Raw genomic sequence first — 22,220 nt, forward strand, 5'->3', positions numbered from 1 at the left:
AGGCTGATGGTTTGTAGACACACAGAGAAAAAGTGAATGATTAAGCAAAAAGTTCCTAAAAAGTGTTTAACAGCCTAACTGGGTATATTTTACTTCATTTATTGATGAGGGGGTAGGCACTGTTAGCTTTAGCTGATTTAGAGCTTTACAGTGAGTTACCCAGATCTTATCAAGCTTTTCAAAATACGGGTAGGTCACACTGTGGCACTATAGTGTTCCACAAACTCTGGGCAACCATTTGCAGCAAATGGCTGTTCTGTAGTTTAAAGTGTGTTACATATTTAAATTACTCAGTATTTCACAGTAACTAAAGTTGCTGTGATGAAAAACAGATGTTTTTTTTTTTTATCAGCCATGACCTCTTCTCCTGACTTGCTATACTTCATTTTAATTATGTAGAAAAGGGCAGGCCCTAAACAGGTAAGAAACCCTATGCATTTCACTTTCTTCTAAAAGCAAGAATGTACAGCATACTGTCATAACCAGATACAAATAAGAAAGGTACTTATCATCTAGAATAGTATACTCATATAGTATAACATGCAGTATAATCAATTCTGGGAAATATAATGCAGTTATGTACATCATATGGGTTTTGTGGTCATATTATTTTACTGCTGCACATTTTATTTATGTCAGTTCTATTCTGTCTGTCCAGTCTGAGTCCATGTAAGTTATACAACTAAACAAGTGACTAGCAGTAGTTGTGCAACATTTCCATGTCTGCATTGTCATTTCTCCTGTCTCTTCAGATATCTCTTCTTCTATTCTAATATCATGGATCCAACTCAGAATAGCACTGTTGCTTATGTTGATGATTGTCAGCCTTTATTAAATATTGTTACTTGTTTTTGTTTAATCTGGCATGCTTATTTTATTAAATTACAGAATCTCTGCCCATGTAGTATCCTGTGCCACATTTGCATGTTTGCTTGCTTCCTTTTTAATTACATATACAAATACAAGTTTAAGAGTACTTAGCCAACCTATTTTAATCAAATTTAATATGGAGCAGAACTTCAGTTGTTCTCTTTTACCAATACATGTCAGATTTTACTTTAATGCACACTGGTTACACACCACTTAAACTGTAACCATTTCATTAATAAGACACTGCAGCCTTCCAACACAGTTATTAAAACACTTTTCTTGGCTGGATTACTGTCTGGTGGATGACTTAAACCATTCAATCCAAACCTGATGCTGTGGTGTAAATCAGTGCACAGCATATTTTCCACTGGGTTTTCAGAAAGATGCTTTATTGCTCCAAGCACTGCTGCAGATCTGGAATTTGATTTAGTTTGACAGGGCTTGCAGACAGCCTCCCCCATTCTGTTCCCCTTTCAAGAGTGTCTGATATCTGAAACCTGTTTCTAAAGAAAAGGAATTAGTGCTTGCAAACCCTTTATATACCTGTCTTATGCCATCAAAAAGAAAGCAATCACAATTTATTGTCAGCAATACAAAGACCCCACGGCATTCTATAAGAAAGGTGCACTGCATTAATCAATAAATACAGACTGGTTTGGAGAGGAGACCTTAACTTTTGTTTTGATTAGCAAACTTACTAATTATAATCTTGCCACTTCATTGACTAGCTAAGAAAGTCCAGTCCTGCAAATTAATGCTAGCCTTGTACAATGTTTGAAAATGCTGGCTGTGGAAGTATGGTTAAAAAAAGTAAAGAATTCATTTTTTTACTGGAGCTGTCTTTCCAAGAACTTAATGAATCTATAAACTAGCCAGGCATACTTTATTTGCAGTGACCTGTCTTACTACACTCTGAAGAAGTTTTAACAAGTGATTGTAATGGTACAGCATTCATGGAAACTGTGCATTTACTAAAAGCTCTGTGGAGAATTGAAATAGTTCTTTAATGTTTGACACACCTGCCAACAGCTATAGGAGAAAACTCTGCCTATGTTAGTTTCCTTGGCTCACACTGCTGTCACATGGACTCCTGGCTCTTTCATTCCATTCTATTACTCCATGCATTTAGAAACTTTGCAAACAACTTCAAAGGAGGAGCGTCATTTGCAGGAACTAATTTTGCCATCTGTGCTGTGATACCACAGTCTGCCTGGTTATATTGTTTCAGCTCTGTTGTGTACTAGATGTCATAGTGGAGGTCTGTCTCACCCCATTTATGAAATAATGCCACACCAGTATAACAAATACTGTTTTGCAATTATTGCTGTTATATGTGCTGGTATTTTGCTTCTTCCGAATAGCATCCAAGGGGGTTTTGTAGAGGAACATGAATATTATCATCGTGAGATTTTAAACAGGGACAATTACTATGCATACCCAGGACCTGATGAACTAGATACTCAGTCTGTTCATTCTGCAGTGGAAGAAACTCACCCTATAGAAAATGAATCCAGGAAAAAAGAGTTAACAGTTAAAAATGAGAATAAAAAGGACAAAGGAGCAGTTGAAGCAAAGACAGGTAATATATTTAATTCTGATAACATGTTTTAAGGATACTATTTTATTAATTGAATAGTTCCTTCTAATCTACTGCTCATATTTCAACAACTGAATTTGCTACTGATACTATTTAGTTAACAACATATCCTTAACTAAACTGTTTTGAAAACTGTTTAGACAAGACATGGTTGTTTTTTATCACTATAGTTTGACTCTTGACTTTTAATGCCATTTTTATGGTGATCTATGAGTTATATAAGTATCTTACATTTATATAAAAACTAGGTTAAGTAAATGGTTATTTAAAAATAAATCACATAAAACAAGTTTCATGTGATATTGGCATAAATTCCCATCCTGACAGCTTGACATTTTTGTTACTGCTTTCTGAAAACTGGCAGTCACAAGTTCAGCTAATTTTCAAAACCACAAAGAATGCTGATAGAAGCTGCTAACAAAGAAAAAAACCTCTCTTTCAACATAAAACTGCATCAGTTTGGATTCAGTTTTTCTATTTATTCATTCATTTACTTATTTATTTATTTTGAGGGTCTTGGGGGGGCATAAAGCAAGGCCTTCACATACAATATTCTTGAGTATTACTTCTTTATCTCAATGTTTAAATCACTATATTTTAGCGAGCTGCAACTATAGATAAAATGGCTGAATAAATTATGCACAGAAAAAAAATACCCTACACTTCAATGAGTGCTGTCACTTAACCAGACACTGCTCCCAAGCTGAGTCTGAAAAGGTCCATGGAGATCAATGCTTTACTCCAGAAAACAAATACAAATAAATAAATAAATACAAGCAGATTTACTTCCAGTTTTTGTCATAGCTTATTAAAACCATATTGACTTATACAAGCTTTTGGTGTACTGCACTGCAGTGATTTTTTTCTTTTTTTTTTTTACTTTTCTCCCCTGTTGTGCAACCATGGAATTTTTATATAAAAGTAAGGAATTGCTCACCATGTGAGGGTACAGGAGGCCTTGCCCTCATACAAAAAAAAATATACTTTTTTTCTATTTTTTTTTAAGTTATACTTTTTAATATAAAAAAAAAACAAATCAATGAAGTGTTACTCATTTTAGAGTGATTCAAGTTAACATAGTAAAGTGACAATAGTATATTGTATCAAAGGCAGAGAAAGTGAAAAAGTAAATAAATAAAAGAAAAAGACACTAACCACAAGCATTTGCTGTATCTGTGCTTGAAGTCCTGTTTCATGACCCCTGTGCAACAGACGTAGCTTGCATGTTACGTGTCTGTTTCCTCCTCCTCCCCATAATGGATTTTCAATGGTTAACCATTATGTTTTGATCTACCTACCTTAATATTTATTTATATCAGGAATATGCAGTGTAGTTTAGATTGTAGAAATATTGGCATTTACATTAAAGAATCTTTACGAATATTAAAACTAAATGCACACATTGCAGTAAATTAGTTTATATTAGTACAAAAGTAATCTAGAATGTCATATGCCACCTTAAAACAGTTCCAAATTCTGATATGTGTGTGTGTGTGTGTGTGTGTGTGTGTGTGTGTGTGTGTGTGTCTCTGTCTGTGTCTTGCCAGGACAGCAGCAGTGGAACACAAAGCACGTAAGGTGCACATTTTCATGGAAGATAAGAATTTCTTAGCTCATCAAGTTTGGCCTTATTTCTTCATACTGAATAAGCTGTATAAATTTCTTATTTATGTACCATACAAAACTTTTAAATTGTGATAAGTTTCAAACAAGAGTATAACCAAGGACAAACCAGATAAAAGTAATGTTCTTTTTTGAGATTAAGAATTTTGCCCATATAAGGGCAGTAAGTACCTCAGTTTCAGATATAATAAACAGGTTAAGGCAAATAGTTTGCACATTTATTCAGAAAGATAACTATTGATTCTTCTTAAGTGTTTAGCTTTACACAAAATCTGTAGCATCTCAGAGGCTTCTTGTGTGAAAACAAGACTCACAAGAAAATTAAAAACTGAGCTATACAAGAAGGTTAATATGTTGAAATGATGTCTTTTACATTACTAGTAACACAAGTAAAGATTCCTGCTGTAAGACTTTGAGAGTATGTGTATGATGTTAATTGCTTATTGATGAGACATATCCAAGATAGAGATTAGAGGCAGGGGAGCTTGGTGTGCAAGCCTGATATTTCTAGCTATAATGGTGATTACATAGGCAGATGGATAGATTGTAAATGAACCTTTGTGCAAGGAAAAACAAATAATGCAGTAAAGATGCAATATATATAAAATCGTGCAGACAAATCATGAGTGGAACAGGAAGTTTCCTTAAAAACAGCGACTCCCCCAACACTACACCAAAATGGGAAGAAAGACTTGGTGTCCACACCTAGCATATCAGAAGATTCAAACATAATTTAATGAATCGGCTGTATCTATTGCTTTGGATTAGGAATGCAGCATAATTCTGTTCTGATAATAAATGTCCTTCAGCGCCAAGCATACAACTGATGACAAACAGTAGCATGCATGTTTCTTAAGTGTCTGTGCTGCCATTATCAGAATGTGTGATAAAGGAATCTCAAGAGTAATGTGTTGATCATGGAGCACTTTGTCTGTTGCAGTTATGTCAAGAACATATTGTGGCCATTTCTATCTGACCTGAGTAAAATTACATAAAAGGGTTAAAGTGCATCATTTAAGCTCAACATCCAACATATTAAACTCCATAACTGCAGCACATATTAATTTTAAAACAAAAGCAGCACAAACCACTCACTAGAGTGAATTATTTTTATTGCTGCAAAACTTAGCATCCAACTTGCAGCCATGAAATGTTTGGACAAATATGTAATACGTTATGATATGACTGGGCAACACATTTTTGCCATAACATTTGTAAAACCTGTGCCATGATTTTTGACTTTTAGAGGCAGAGCCACCTTTTTAATGAACTGTAACTTTAATGAGACTGGGATCTAACTTCAATAGCAGAATTTTTTCTTGAATATGTATGTTTCTAACATGACCTAGTCTGGTTTGCCAACATATGTTACTATTATTTTACCAAACTGCAAGAGTTAACAGAGACTTATTCTGTTTGCTCTCACTTGTATTATGTGTGAGCTAGAACAAATCACTTATCTAGATAATACTCCTAAGCAAAACCGGGAAACGGTCATTTGTTTGGCAGTTATGTCCAGGGAATGGTGAAATAAATAACAGTTAACTAAGATCGTGGTGGCTGATATGCTGAAATACATGCAAAGATATCAATCACAGCTGAACATATTCTGTGGCAGGCAAAGATATGTGATCAATCTTACACATTTTGTCAAGGCAATAATTATAACAATTTGGGAACTATTACATAATTTCAATTTAGAAATATAGTTTTTATTTGCTGTATGTCTGTGTTTTCCTGTATTTGAAACTGAGTATATTTTTCTGAGTAGTTTACTGGGGTCTATATCAGAATCGCGAAAGCTGTCTTTCGTGAATACATGTTCATCGACACATAAACGTCGAAGAATGAGAACAGCGAAGTACCAAAAGAGTGAAATGGAGAATGCTGAACAGATGTTCTTGGCCAGCAGGGTGATCATGGGGATGAGGAAATGAATCCTTTTCCCCACTGTAGTGAGGTCTCGCAGATGGTATATATAAGTAGGGGGGTGGGAGGGTTCAGGGGGGCTTGCCCCCCCCTGCAAAAACGTTTGCAAAAGTGTTTTTAGGTAAGGTTTTGCATTTGGTTTTCTCCATTTTGCTCTTTTGGTACTTCTCTGTTCTCATTCTTCGACGTTTATGCGTCAATAAAAATGTATTCACGAAAGACAGCTTTACTCTGGTATAACCCATAAATGGTTCTGTTGTTATGTAATTGTGATATGAGCACTTGGATCTCATCCATAAAGTACTTTTCTGCCAACAGTCAAAACTGCAGAACATTACAACAGAGCTCTCAAAAATACATTACTGACTAATGTTTAATATTAATGATCATCACTCATACAACAAAAGAAGTACAGCTGAAAACATAAGTTAAGCAGTCTTTGTTGGGCCTACAGAACAAGAGTCAAACAAGGCTTATGTTACTCTGTTTATCATTCTGTATGCAGTGGCCTAGCTTAAGAAAACACTAATATCTTAAAATTAGGAATGGCCGTCAAAGTATTATCTTTATTGCATGTGCAGTGGTTGTGTTAACATGTCAAACATGTCTAAGAACCAGTACAAAAGCTACAAACTTCCAAACGTGGTACTCACATGTTTGTATTGCTAGAAACAGTTAAATAGGCTATGGTCATGCAATATATTTCTGAATTAAAGCTTTTTTTCCTCTGCTGCTTGTTGTCCATCCCACTTCACTATGTAATAGACTTTCTTCAACCCATGGATGAAAGCTGATTGTGTAAGCTGTCATGCATATAATAATTGTGGGTTTCTCTTGAATGGCCCTAGCCCCACCTCATTGGATGATGTGGCAACTGCAACAACTCCAGTAACATCCTGTGCTTTTTCCATGGTGTGTGTATGGCCCCACACATATGCTACCTGGGAACTTCTCTCACCAACTTGAAATTGCTGAGCTCACATTCTTTGGTTCTACAGCTATAGTTACTGTACAAGTCCAACTTACATGAGAGCAAATAACCGAATGGGAACCATCACCACCCTCCATTGTAAGTTGCTAACTGTTAATCGTCTGTGTTGTCTCAAAACATCTGACCGAATGTACTTGATATTGCTAATGGCCCTAGTATAAACTGTAATGTAAAGTCTGGTTATTGAATTATGAAGAGCAGCAGTGACCTAAATATGCCACCATATGTTGTGTGGCTTGTGGTGTTATAAAAATAGAGCAAAGTAGTACTAATGAACTGGTCATCTATTCAAGTACAATGAGCAGTGTTTAAAAAGCTGCTATGGCAGGCTGGAAATAGTTATTAGAAACTAAATTCAATGATGGATATTAGGACACATAGTCAAAACAATACTCTTAGAATATTTTTAAATAATCTTTGAAGAAACTTTTCTGTTACGTTTCCATTCTAGGAAAATATATCAGTAAGACATGCACCTTAGGTTTAACATTCCGATTTACTTTAATATAACGAAAATAAATAATGGGAAGGTTTTATGGACACCTTTTTCTAATGTCTTTTTTAATAAAGTAATTTTTATAAGTAAGCTTTGTCTTTGCATTATAAAATTGGTACTGTTATGGTATCATGAGTGACAAAGAACTGAAGCACGCAGGATGACATATCCCTCTTTAAATGCAAAATCAGAATTCAGAAATTTGACCTCACTAATAAAATATTACTTAATCCTAAATAAGATGATCTAGAGGTCATACACTTCAATAGATGTGGAGTCATCCTTTAGGTTTTCCTGATTCAGGATGCTTAATTCAGACTGAAGTATACATGCTTGAGCAAAGCAGTTTTATATTGTTTTGGACATTGTTATATGATCACAATGCCATTTTTAATCTAAAAGATCTCAAAACATTACAGAAAGGACAAGAAAGTCCCTCTTGTAAAAAATGCCATTTTTTTATGACTGATTACTATTTCTTGAATAAAAAAATAATACATTTCTTCAGTTGTGGTTGCAAACATATATTCTTGTAACTGCCTATGAATGTGTTATTTTATTACTACTTTAGTGTACTGACCCTAAGACTTCATGAATCCTGGTCTAGCATAATCATTTCTACAATCAGTGTTCTACTTTAAAGACCTTTATGGGAAGACTAGACCAGAAAGATCTCATTTTGTTGTGAAGTCTGCACTCATTACATTTCCATGTTGCCTTACAAACTCTGTGCTGCCTGTATCCCGAGGGGGATGAGATCAGACCTCATAGGCTACTTCCAGTAAAAGCTTTTGTAAACATTTACATCTTGTTTGGTTTGTTAGATAAGTACTTGTGATACTTAAATTTCATCATCAGCCTTTCCCTCTGGGTTACATGATTATATTTTCTTTTGTGAAATACCATGCTAGTTACAAAAAATATTACACAAAATACCAGGATTACCTAAGTTTTTATTTTACTCACAACTATTACAGACTTGCAGCAAGAAATAGATTAATTCCTTTAATATTTTGCATGCACTGCAGTCATCTTTTCTAATGTCTCACAAACCGGAGGAACTGAATGTGACTGCAATTAGATCAAGACTAAGGAACAGGACAGCTGCATGCTTGAATGTTAAGGCACTGAGGGTTAAGGTGAAAGTGATAATGTCTGGAAAGTGACTACAGAACAGGGAAAAGCATCAGCTTATTTTTTGCTGATGACATAAAGATAAGTGAAGCACAGGAGGATGGGGGGGTCTAGCAAATGCTTTGGAAAAGCTGAAGAAAACAGTGTCAGTTGAAGTTCAATGTATATAAAGAACTGCACTTACTTAACCCCAGAGCTGGTGTGGCCGGTCAGTTGGGAGGAGTGGAACTGCTGGCAATAGAGCAGAAACGATCTGGTAGTTTTGATCTCACATGAGTTAGACCACTTAGGATAGAGTGAAAACACAGTGATAGCTGAAAGCAGAATGCTGGGGTGTATCTTTAGGGGGTAATGCATCCACTTTACAAGGCTTTGGTCAGACCACATAATGAGTGCTGTGTATATTGCTTGATTTCATATTAAAAGCAATAGACTTCAAACTTGTGGAAGGACTCCATAGAAAAGCTACTGAGACAATCCATGGTATGGAATGAAAGGAATATGACCACTAAGAAAAGAAGCTTAATAAGAAGTGTGTGTGTGGGATGGTCACAATATTGCTGCACAAGATCATCTCAAAGAGATGAACTAGGGCAATATGAAAAGGAAGGGCAGAGGTGGAAGAAGGGAACACATAGAACAGATTGCAGGTTCTAACTACTCACTGGGTTTCTGAAAATATCTTTTCAAAAAGAGGGTTTCAGGGACATGGAATGGACTACCATAATGGGAAGTGGACTGTAGAGTTACCACTTGTGCATTCTTATTTAGGACATTTCCTGTTTGGATAGCTAATTCCTGTAGGAAAAAATATGAAAAATGACAAGTGTCCCGATATTTTAAGACCAAAAATATTTTCTTTGTTTCCATTAATAGTTGAATAAAACACTTATTTTGCATCTGGAACATCTTTGTATCATATTAAATTACAAAACCTACTCAAATTCCACAAACGTGAGCTTTTATTTTGGCTGAAACGAAGTCTAGTTATTTTCAGTGGTTGTGGGTATCAATTGTCCTTCATAATCTTGCATTTCCATAACAGTATCCCACTTTAGACATTTGAAAATGTGGCAGTGACAGACAACAGAAAATCCCCAGAGGTATTCAAGAATGCAAGCATACGTCTCAACTATCTCTGCTTTTAGGGACATCTCTAATTTTGTCTCAAAATGCTGCTATGTCTCTACTAAGACCGGTCATTGTTCTGAGAAGTTCAAATTTAATGGTATTACAGAGGTGACTCTAACTTGGGTTATTTTCCCCACATTACTTTTTGCATTTTCACTTAATCCTGGAAATAAAAGATGAATCAAGTGGAATAAGGTAAGGATGAAGATAAGGATGAAGAAGAGGTAGAATCTTAAAGTACTTAGGTAGGCTAGATAGATTTATATTGTAATGTTTCAGTTTGTATCAGCTTCAGAGTCTCATCAAAAGTGATCTTGCAAACTGGATCTAGTGGACTTCATATTATAAGCACAATAACCCAAACAGAGATCAACTTGTGATTTGCAAATTGTAAACGAACTTGATGTTTGTATACCAATAGACAGCTTGGTCCTCAGATTGTCCACCCCTACTGGTGCTGGTGGGTGGGAGTGAGTTCAAGTTCATGTGATATCTTTAAAGAATCATATTAGAAACTGTTCTTCTGGTCTGTTTGCCATGTGAGTTAGCCATGGATTAATACCAGACAAGCAGTCAATGTCTATTAACAGCCGAGCTGAACTATCCATTTATCTTGATGGTGTTCACTGTGCAAGATTACTCAGGGAAGAACTTTTGGCTACATATCCAACTATAGAGATTAGGTTTTAAATTGGCCAGAGGCTGCTTTGTTTGCCATGTGGGGAGGTTGTTCCATAGACTACATTGGGTTAGGCACCTATTTTGCAAGTGAAAGGGCCATGGCAAAGGAGTAACAGGAGAATGAGTACTAGAATATGGTTGCCCATCTAATGGTAATTATGAGAATTGAGACTAGTGTTTTTTTACCTAAGATAATTTGAGGTCTTTAAATTTAGGCAATATTCATAGACCGGTACATGCCAAAAGGACAGCCTACTCAGTGACAGGCCTTATTCACAGACTGAACCTATGAATAAGGCCTGTCACTGAATATACTGCTTCTGAAGGGTACAAATAAACTAATGCTTCTTCAGCTCTAGATGCCTTTGAAAATTACTTGGGTCAGGAAAAAGGATTTTTGAATTTTTATGAAATCATGATGGTCACATAATAATAAGTTGTCAACATAAATGCCCACATCTCTGAAAACAGTAACAGTTTAGATGGTATTACATTTATATGGTAGGAGATGGCAATATTCTCTTTATGAAATCAAACCTCAATGCATTTCTTGGGACTTTGCTAAAAACTGGTGTTAATATACCAAGAGTTGGCATAGTCTATCCCTTGTTGATGTAACTGTTTTTCATAAGGTGGCTTGATAACTGAGCTCAGTTTTCAGAAATCAACAAGCATAGACACCCCAATTCTTTGAAACATTAGATTAGGTATTAGAAAAATAGATGCCAAAAAGGAATACTGATCTTTCTGAGACACCTCTGATAACATTTTTGCACTCAGAAGATACAATTGTAATTTTCACTGTGCAGGTTCTCTCAGCTAACCAATTAACTAACCAATGGAAAATGGAAGAATTTATATTAAGTTCACTAAACATAATCAATACCACCTGCATAGAGTATTTTATCAAAGGTTTTGACAAGTGCAAGATAGGCAACATGAATGGAATGGCCTTTTTTCCATGGCTGCAGTGACTTTTTGATGAAGTCTGAAGGGATAAGAAATATGCCCTTGTCAAAGTTAAATTGGTTTGGATTAAGGGCCCGGACATTTCCTATCTCTTTATTAATGACCTTGGGAAAATATGCACTGCACAGCCTTACATATGCAGTGGTGAAACTAATGGGTTTATAATTACTTGGATCAGTTGTAGGGCCACCCTTGTGAGGTGGGACTACAATGTCAGTTGCTGAAACATTATCTAGATAACCTGTGGGGAGGCTAGCATTAAAACTCTTAAGGAGAATCATAGCCAAGCTATGCTTAATAGTTATGAGTAGGCATCTCAGTACATTATAAGGGCCTATGGGCATTGTGGTTTTAGAATGAGCAGATAGAACTTGATGCCTAGCAATTTTAATGAGGGGTAGGGTTAAGAGAAAGGGGAAAACAGAGCGGGTAAAGTTGGAGCTAAATTTATCTGCTAGGATATGGACTATTTCATTAGGATCCTCCAAGGTAACATTATCTAAGCTTGGAGCAAATTTGGGTGTTACTAAAAAGCTTCCAAACACAACTGAAGAAGCATTTATAGGTTCATAGGTTCATAGGTTGATACTAGGCTATCTGCCCTAGGGCATTTATAAGCCTAGCCAGAGTGTCTTTGGCTTTCGCCTCCCTTTTAGATTAGTTAAGGTCACAGAAGATAGCCCTTTTAAAGTTAGTTTACTGTGCGTCTGTCTAGCAAGGACATATAAGAGAACCCAGGGGTAAACTTATGATCCCCCATCCATTCGTCAAGATTTCTCTTGAAAAGGGTCAGTGAGGGGCTCAGCCTAACATGGATTGGTATTCTGTTCCAGAGTGAGGGGAGCCATTGGGATATGAATCTGTCCCTCCAGCATGTCCTATTTATTGCCGTGCTGAGGTTTAAATCCCTGAAGCGTGTAGCTCTAAGGGATTTGGAGTTCCTGAGGTGGAGCATGTCCATTAATTCTGGGTTGGACATGGCTTTATACATCAGGCATAGGTCGCCTCTGAGTAGACGGTAAGTGACTGATTAGAGCTGGAGTTTCTTTAGCCGAACTGCATAGGGCATCTGTTTGAGGCCCTTGATCCACATGGTGAGGTACTTTTGTGGTCTCTCCAGTTGCTGTAGGTGTCGGGTAAGGTACATCCCAAAGGGGGCATTGTATTCAATTATGGGACTGATGAGTGATGAGTAGAGGGGCACAATGACCTCTCTTGATCTAGATGTGAACCCTTTCATGATAAGGGGGGTATATAGAAGGTCTTTCTAACCACTTTGGCAACGTGATTGTCAAAGGAGAGATTACTATCTTCTTGGGTCCCCAAATCCCTAATTACTTCTTCTGTACTTAACAGATTACCACCTATGTGGTAATCTGTGGGCACTTTGTTTTTCCCAAAGGGGATGACTATGCACTTTTTGGCTCTTAGCTTGAGGCCATGGCTCTGGCACCAGGTATCCGTCTCTGTGAGACCTTTTTGGAGGATGCTTGTGTCAGCTGGTGAGTCAATTATGGCTCCCAGTTTGCAGTCATCTGCGAACTTGGTCAGCCATAGTCCTCCCATGTTAGCCTGTACCTCAGAGAAGTATATACCGAACAAGAGAGGTCCCAGGACTGAGCCTTGTGGGATGCCACTTGTAACTGGTTTTGAGTCTGACATGGCACCTGCAATTCTGACCATGTGAGTTCTATCCCTGAGCCAGTTTGCAACCCATCTTGTGACATATGGGTTGATATTTAAGCTGGTGAGCTTATTTATGATGCCCGAGTGGGGTATTGTGTTGAAGGCTTTTGCGAGGTCCAGGTAGGCTGTGTGGACTACCTTCTCTTCATCTATGGCCTTAGTAACTGTTTCAAAGAAGTCAACTAGGTTTAAGAGGTAAGATCTACCCTTATCAAAGCCGACATGGGTAGGATCCAGTGTCTGGAGGTTCCCAGTGTCTTTGTTTATGAGTTCCATGATGATACGCTGCATAGCTTTGCAGACCAGACTAGTCAGGCTTATAGGGCGATAGTTACTGGGGTCCGTTGCGGCACCACCTTTGTGGATCAGGACCACTGTTGCTGTACGCCATTCTTTGGGTACATATCCTGTAGTAAGGCTGAGATTGAACAGTGACTTTATGTGAGGGTTCAGTTCTTCTTGGAGCTCGTGTAAGACGCAGCCCGGGACACTGTCCGGTCCCATTGATGCTATGTTTTTTGCTTTTGAAAGGGCAGCTTTCACCTGTGCATCTGTGATGTCTGGGAGGCTACATTCTGTTGGGATGGACATTTTCTCTTTTGGGGGGGGGGAGAAGTTTGCACTGAACCTGTCTGCCAAGATGTTGGCAATGTCTGTGGGTTCAGTGTATTTTTTGTCATTTTGCACTAACTCAGAGCATATCTGGGAGTTGCCACCCAGATTCATGACATAACTAAAGAAAGCCTTGTGATTATCTTTAGTGTCTTGTGTAATTTTTCTTTTGAAGCTGGCCTTGGATGATTTTATGAGGGCTCGTAGTTGCTTGCTAGTACTGATCAGAGATGCCTTCCCTTTTTGAGATTTTGCTCTATCATGTAGTAGCTTCCTCCTTCTGTTGTATAGCTTATTTATGGCCAGGGTCCACCAGACAGGTCTCCTGCCTTTGGAGGAGTGAGTCTTGGTTTTATTTGGGATAGCATGATCCATGCATTCCTGTAGGTGTCCATAGAATGCGTTTGTAAAGGATTCTGCAGTTTGGGCAGTATTTTCCACTTGCCCGGAGACTTTGAAGGATTCCACCTCAGTGTTGAGAAGTGTGAAGTTTGCTTTTGAGAAATTTTTCATTGTGGTTTCCTTGGCTGGGGGTGGGGACGGGATATGGATGTCCATTGAGATTAATTTATGGTCTGATCTTACCAATGAGGGGTTTACCTCTGGTGTGGAACATAGAATCCCCATGTTGGTGATGACCAGGTCCAATATGTTGTCCCCTCTTGTGGGAGTAGTGACCAGTTGTTCCATAGCATTTGAGTTTATAAATTCTAGGAACCATTGGGCTAGGGTGTTGGGGCTTGAGTAGTTTTCCCAGTCAATGTTTGGGTAGTTGAAGTCACCCAATATTATGGTGTTTGGAGAGACCTTCATATTCTCCAGTGTTCTCAGGAATGCCGAGTGGGGTTCCTGAGTTTGGGAGGGTGGTCAGTAGCAGGCTAGAAACTGAAAGGCAGTTTTGCCCACTGTTAGTTGCACAAGGATGGTCTCCAATGCTTCGTGCAGTGCCACTAACCTGGAGGTGTGGGTATCTTTGATGAATATGGATACACCCCCTCCTTTTGTGATTCGGTCCGTGTTTTGGGGCCAAAAAGCATGGTATGAGTAATGAGGTATAACCTGGTAGTGCTGGGGTGTTCTCGGGAGCCTTGAACTAGGTTTCTGTTACTGCACATATCGATATTCTCCATAGTGAGGAGAGCCTCGAGTGCATGCATCTTGAGGTTTAGACTTCTAGCATTGAGCAGCATTACCCTTAGTTTTTTTTTTCCTTGTGTTGTCTATGGAGATGGGTTTGTCTTTTGAGCCTTGCCTGAAAAAGGCACTATGGGGTAGGCAGGAGCCTTAGCCAATATTCGAAAGCCCAGAGGTGACAGGTGCAAGCCGTCCCTAGTGAAGCAACGTGGCTTGTCGAGCATGTTGTCCAAGGCTGACAGACACTGGATCCCCTTTGAATGACACCAATACTTTAGCCAGTTGCTAAAATTGATCATTTTGTCTTTATACTGTGGCATCATTCTTGGTGAGGGCAAGATGCTACTCAAGGTCAGGGTCATACTGGCCTGGGCTACATGATCAGGGAGCTCCTCTATGTCTCTTTTCATATAGTCCAGGGAAGTACATCTCAGGTCATTCACACCAGCATGGACAATGACGGAGTCATATTTGTACTTGCTTAGGAGTGACCTGAGTGCTTGTGTTATGTGGCGGATCCTGGCAACTGACAGGCAGCTTACAGTGACCTTCTTCGTGTTCAGTTTGGTGAGTGGGACGTCAGTGTGTCTGACAATAGAGTCACCTATTACAAGTGTATTAGGTGTGTTGTTTAGCCTTAAGGGCTGTGACTGTGTGGCACACTGACTTTGTGAAATATGTGATATGTGGATATTGTTGTGGGGTAGTGTCTGCTTTGGAGGTCTCTGCTACTTAGGCAGATTTTTATTTAGAGCCTCCAAGTATGTTTTTGTGTGTTTATGTGTTTGGTTTGCTGATACGATAGGTCTATGTGAGACTGGATTTGTGGTGTGTGGTTTCCTTCTCCTCCTGACTGACTGTGCCAGTCCTGGGTTGAGAGAGCTCAGCTTCCAGTTTAGCTGTATAGTTGCATTTCTCATATATATTTGAGCTTGTTGGGAGGAGGAGAGGGTGGTCTGTGTACATAAGGCAATTGTAACATTGTCTCAAGATTCCCAGATTCACTAGCTGGACTGGAGAGTAAACCTGAAACTGACGTTTGGACATGCCAGAGAAGTATAAGAAACTGATTTTTGACTGATCAGAATGGACCAATAGGGAGCCTAGTACTTATAAAGAGTATGAGAGGGTGTAGAGCTTTAGTTTGTTAGTGTTTACTTATATAAGATTACTTATAAGTTTATAGTCACCTTTGGTGGAAATGACTATCCTGATCTCATTATGCACTTAGTAATGGGATAGCTGAGATTTTTGCTGATTTTTTACTGCTCTTTTCTGAGTCTGGAATAGAATTGTATTGTACAATTATTTTATTTATTCCTTCTGTTGAAGAACTTATTAATATGAGCTGTTCACCAGAAGGGTTTGCTCATAAATTTCCAATAGCACCTTGTCAATGCAGTCAATAAATGAAAGGTTACTGTGATGATGTGAGGTTGCACCAGCTATGCCAGAGAGAGTAGGGCAGTACATGTGTAACATGTGCCTGCAAAGCTAACTGGAGTTTTGTAAATAATTTTATATCCCTTAAATATCAAACTGATTTGTACAGATGCTTGTGTTGAAAATGTATTTGCAAAGCCTCTTGTGTTAAAAATGTATCAACAGTGGGCCTTGCTTTACAGGAAAGAAATAAACATGTATGTCAGACTGTATTGTAACTGATGAAATATATATATATATATATATATATATATATATATATATATATATATATATATATGTTAACAGAGGATACTAGAAGGGAAGGGGTTAAGTTCAAAACAGCTAAACTTAGGAAAAATATTCTGAAATTAAATGACTTGGTTTAGGCCATAAAGATTTTATCTCAAAGGCCTAAATGCAGCCAGAGATGCAATGCTTGGTCTGGGATCCTGCTCTAATTGTCCTTAGTGGTGAACTAACTGCTACCCTGGGGTGCCAGAGAATGGCTAGTTTGTCTCTGCAGGAAGAATGAAAGGGTTGGGATTGTTTTACAGTCTTCAGATGCTGGAATAAACCTTAGCAAGTTGTAGGTGTATTGTGACACATGTGCTAGATCCTGGCTCAGCTTCTAGTCAGGGGTTTAGTGTGGGAACCAAAAAAATCAGGTGATTAGATGTGTCGTCATTCTGTAGGCAGCACTGAAATTGTATTTAGATACTAGTGAGAGATGTGACAGAGGAAACCCAACATTCCGCTTTGGAACTGACAAGACCACTCATCCACTTCATCTTGCCTTGCTTTAGTGCGTAACTTAACTAGGGAACAGTAAGTCTTTAGTCATTTAGGAAAATATAGTGAGATTAGTTAAACGTATTGCTTTTCTGTATCTATCTGAGTCTTTCCATCTGTGTTATTTTTTATATTTCCTGTGAACTGAAACTCTGGTGTTTATTGTAAATAGATACTCAGTATTCTCATTTTTTTATTATTATTTATTATTAAATATAGCTAAACCTTTCATTGTGGCTGGTCTTTTAGAAAATAGCTTAACCCTTCAAAGTACTTGCATTTACTTGGTTGCACTATGGTATCATGCTCCTGAAAGTCTTGTGATTTGGTTAACACTACCATTTGTATAAGTGTTCATTTTACTAAAAGCAACTGGGTACCTTGATAAGAGCCTTAAAGTAGCTGGCTGGTGGTAGTGAATCTACCTTATAGTTTGGATGGAGGTGGCATAGCGGGTAAACCTGTGCCAGCCTTTCCCAGATGTGTGCGTGTGTGTGTGTGTGTGTGTGTGTGTGTGTGTGTGTGTGTGTGTGTGTGTGTGTGTGTGTGTGTGAAATCAAATCTCAAAGATTATGTGTATCAGCTACTTGGAATAGGGGCACAGAGCACTGATTTCTGTAGAGAAAGACAAAGTCTTATTTGGGGCATGGAGAGGAAACCCATATCCAGGATTGGAGTGTGTTCCCTGTGTGCTCTTAAAGGAAACTGTACTTGGTGTAGAGAGCTGCATCTGAAAATACTGTGTGTATCTATTTTTGTTGTATGTGAACATTCCCCACTGGTGTCAGTGGTGAGGACTGAGGCTATTTGATTAATGGCCCAGTGGAGGAATGTCACAGTCACTATGGAATTTTAGTTCATCTGTAAGTTTTAACAGATCTGATTTTGAGAAATTTCTAAAAGATTGTGGTATATGCAGTAGGGTTTATTACTGCTTTTAATGAGGAATATAACAGCTTTGTAGTCAGACTAAATTAGGAAGATATACAAGAATGACTCATCTTCATTCAGAAAACAATGAGGATAACTGAGCCTCTTGTAGGAAAATCAACAATATATTCAGAAGAGTTTGTATTAAAATCTAAGCAGCATTGGATGCAGATATTTTTGGTGATACTGATCTACCAGTTGACGGCTGAGAAGCATAAAGTCACCTATAACAGTAGAGTTAGGATGGAAAGTTGTTTTAACTAAAACATTTAGTCAGTCATTAGGGCCAGGTCATCTATAGTGAGCAATGATGTGATATTTAGGTGTATTCATTGAACAACAAATGGCTTGCAGTCATTTTGCACCTCTAGAAGTACCAAGCAGGGATCAAGTGGCATTTGCCATAAGGTTATCGATCCTTGATAAAAACAGATAGTCCTCCACAGTTGCCAATCAGTCTCCAGGCATGGCTGACAGTGAACATATGGTATAGAGGGAGTGCTGTCACTACAATAAATCCAGATCTCTCTAATTATGTAAGTGCTTGAATTTTAGGGGGGATATAAGTTTTGGGCACCATTTTGTTTAGACTTCTGGCCCTGAGTACAGCCACCTAGATTTAATCCAAATTAGAATTAACTATGTTGGAATTTATTTACACTGAATGTATAGATCCCAATATTGGCACTCAGTGCCTTGTCTATAAGTCTTTTACATGCCCACACCAGACTTCTTTTTTTTTAATGCCGATGTAAAACAGAAAGTAAGTTAAGCTTAATAAGCATTTTAGAGAATGACAACATGTTCACAGAAGAAGCCTATCAAGTATAATACTACTGTATCATGTCAAAGCTTATGTCTCTAATTAAATAAATGCAAAATCCAGAGCAGTAATCTGTCCATGATCTGAGGATCGATTTATATAAATGGAGTAACACATAAATCTGTATCGAGGATATAGTGAAGGGGTAGCTGATCTGGGCATAAATTGTCAGGAGGTAGGATTTGTACTGTAGAATAGCAATGCTGATTGGTCACTAGAATAAATGTCTGCAGTATTTAAGCAGCCTTTTCTCACACCAGGTGAGTAGATTGATGGCACTGCATTGCAGCATAAGGGGGTGGTGCAGGAATGCAACATCCTTTAGATAAGATGTTAAACTGAAGTCCCAGTTTTATGCTAGCTCAGGTGGATATAAAATATACCACCACATGCCTATCAGACTACACTTCCTTATTTAGTACAATGGTAGCACATCTGACTCCAGATCCAAAGGCTGCACGTTTGAATCATGTCAGGATCATCTTATTGCCAATTTCACATGTTGATATGCTAACACATACAGTTAGGTTCTACAATGTCATATATTCGTAGGCTCATAGGTGTGTACTAGGCCTTTATAAGCCTAGCCCATAGAAGTGCCCTGGCATCATGCCACTCGATGGTAGTTCCCACTGCCTCTATCAAGTAGAGCCACTGGAGTGATCCCCGGAGTGAACATTGTATTTTCCACCAACTCATCAAAATTTCTTTTGAAGAGGGCCAGTGAAGTGCTCTCCTTGACAAGTATGAGAAGTGCATTCCAAAGCATGGGCATGTTCTGTTGATGGTGGTAATGAGGTTGTGGTCTCCGGAGCATGTGGTGTGGAGGGATTGGGATTTCTTTAGATGTAGCATTTCTAACAGAGCTGGGACAGACATGGGTTTATAAGTTAATCAGATATCGCCTCTTAGTAGACAATATGAGACAGAGAAGAGCTGGAGTTTTTTTTGAGTCTGTCTATGTAGAACATGTGTTTAAGGCATAGGATATTCTTCATGAGGTACTTTTGTGGCCTTTCCAGCTGTTGCAGGTGGCTAGTGAGGTACATGCCAAATGGAGCATTATACTCGATTATTGGTCTAATGAGGAAAGAGTAGAGCAAGAGGATGACCTCTTTCTTTCTGGATGCAAAAACCCTTGGTAATGAGATGAGACACATAGACGGACTTTCTGACCACAGTGGCAATGAAGTGGTCGAAGGAGAGGTTGTTTTCAACCTCTGTACCCAGATCATTTAAAACTCCTGCAGTGTTCAGTGGGCTCCCATTAATGTGGTAATTAGTGGGAACTGAGTTTTCCCAAAGGTGATGACACATTTTTTGGCATTAATCTTAAGGCCGTGGTTTCGACACTAGTCATTGGACTCAGTGATGCCTTTCTGTGGGATGTTTGCATCACTTGGTGAGTTAATGATGGCTCCCAGCTTGCAGTCATCTATGAAGTTGGTCAGCCAGAGTACCTCTGTGTTGGCCTGGACTTCTGAGAAGTAGATGCCAAACAAGAGAGGGCCCAGGACCGATCACTGTGGAACTCCACTCATAACTTGTCAGCAGTCTGACTTGGAGCCTACTACTAGTGGGTTCTATCTGTGAGCCATTTTGTAACCCACCTAATGATATAGGGGATGATGCCTAGTTTGGTAAGTTTATCAATAATTCCTGAGTGAGGAATGGTATCAAAGCCCTTGGCCAGATCAAGGTAGGCTGTATGAACTGCCTTACCCTCATCCACAGCTCTGGTGACTGACTCAAAGAAGTCAGACAGGTTGACCAGACATGATCTACCTTTCACAAAACCAAATTGCATGGGATCTAGAGTTTGGAGATTCCCTATATCCTTGTTAATTAGGTCCATAATGATGTGCTCCATAGCCTTATATATAAGACTCATCAGGCTAATGGGGGGGATAATTCCCAGAGTCTGTAGTTGCTCCACCTTTATGGAGAGTGTGAAGATTGGAGGAAGATGGGCAAAGGCTGCCAGCCTAGTCAAACAAAATTTGATACATAATTCTATCAACTATATAAATCAATGTAAAATACAGGCTTGTGTTTTTAAATGAAAGAAAACACTGTAAAATGCAAACTTCAAGATTGTTGCAACATTGCCATCTGTTGTTAGGAAAACCAAGCCAAGCATTTCAAATGTGTCTTTTGAAGTTGAAAAGATCTTATGAATCTCTTTGATGTTTTATAAGTCGGCTCCAGTGAGTCTGGATGAAGGTTTCATGCCCATTGTTTTAAGGTTAAAGTTAAGGGCCAGAATTTACATGTGGAAGGTGCGTTATTGCTCTGGTTTCTGCTCGAGTGTATATGTGAAATGCCTTGTATTGTTGTAGTCTCCTGAGCAGATGTTAGCTTGCTAAATAATGCAGTTAAGTGTCAAGATGATGTAATATGAATACTGAGAAAACCTAAGTGTCAAAATGATGTAATTTGGGAGGGCCTCAGCAGAGCTGTCGGTTAGTGTTTAAAATCTATTGTTCAGACTGACATAAAATCGGCACCTCTGTCAGACAGTATTTCCTTTGGGATACCTACCCTGCTGAAAATCTCTAACAAAGCATTTGCAACCTTCTCAGCTTCTGGTTTTCCTTACAACAGATGGCAATGTTGCAACAATCTTGAAGTTTGCATTTTACAGTGTTTTCTTTCATTTAAAAACACAAGACTGAAGCATTTGTCTTGGACCATCAACCCAGCACTCCTTGCTCTTTATGTATGTAAGTAAGATTATAGCACAGTGATTTCTCTTAGGAATAGTTAAACTTAGAAGAAAGTTAGACTAAGTATTTTTCTTTGAAATCAGATCTTTCCTATGATATTGTTTTAAGATTCTGTGTGATCTCTGAACTTAAGTAGCATTGTACTGTAGTAGTTTTGTCTTGTGTTTTAATTATTTATTATTAAATATTTTAAAACCTTTACCTGTGGCTGGTTTGTATAGAGAAGTAGTCTCTAGAGTACACTGCATATTTATAAAGTTCATTGTAATAGGCCACTCTAATAAGCCTTAGACTGAATGGTCACATTACCAATTGGATAATAATATTGCACAGTAATAATTGGACACTCTTTTAAGGGCCTTTTAGTAGCTGATAATTATTAGCTGGGTGGTGGCAGGTATTACTACCATATGGTCTGGGTAATAAGGCCAGAGCTGGAGAACTTGTTCCATCCATTTCCCAGGGGGGGGGGGTCTGTGTGGTTGTATAACCTCTTCTCAAAATGTGTGTGTATTGTGTCAGCTGCTTGGGCAAGGACATGAAGCATTGGTTGGACAGAGAGGGTACTGGAGGTTTTAGCTTGCCCAGCTAGGCTGAGACCTGGACCCTATAGCTGTGCCAGTGGGGAGTCTTATTGGGGACCTGGTGAGCAAGGGAGCAACCAGCCCCAGACT

At 38.4% G+C, this 22,220-nt stretch overlaps 1 protein-coding gene across 1 annotated transcript in view; it reads left to right on the plus strand.

Moving 5' to 3' along the window:
* Positions 1–1,445: 1,445 nt before the first annotated feature.
* The window catches only part of CPXM2 (carboxypeptidase X, M14 family member 2), a 1,728,300-nt gene continuing 1,707,525 nt past the window's right edge, over positions 1,446–22,220 (plus strand). Inside the window, exon 1 of the mRNA XM_044056018.1 lies at positions 1,446–2,449. Within this exon, the coding sequence (XP_043911953.1) occupies positions 2,155–2,449 (295 nt within the window). The 5' untranslated portion in view covers positions 1,446–2,154. The remainder of the gene's footprint in view (positions 2,450–22,220) is intronic.

The sequence above is a fragment of the Protopterus annectens genome, chromosome 14.part0, assembly GCF_019279795.1.
Source record: "Protopterus annectens isolate FY-2018-M chromosome 14.part0, PAN1.0, whole genome shotgun sequence".
In the NCBI taxonomy this organism is placed as follows: domain Eukaryota; kingdom Metazoa; phylum Chordata; order Ceratodontiformes; family Protopteridae; genus Protopterus; species Protopterus annectens.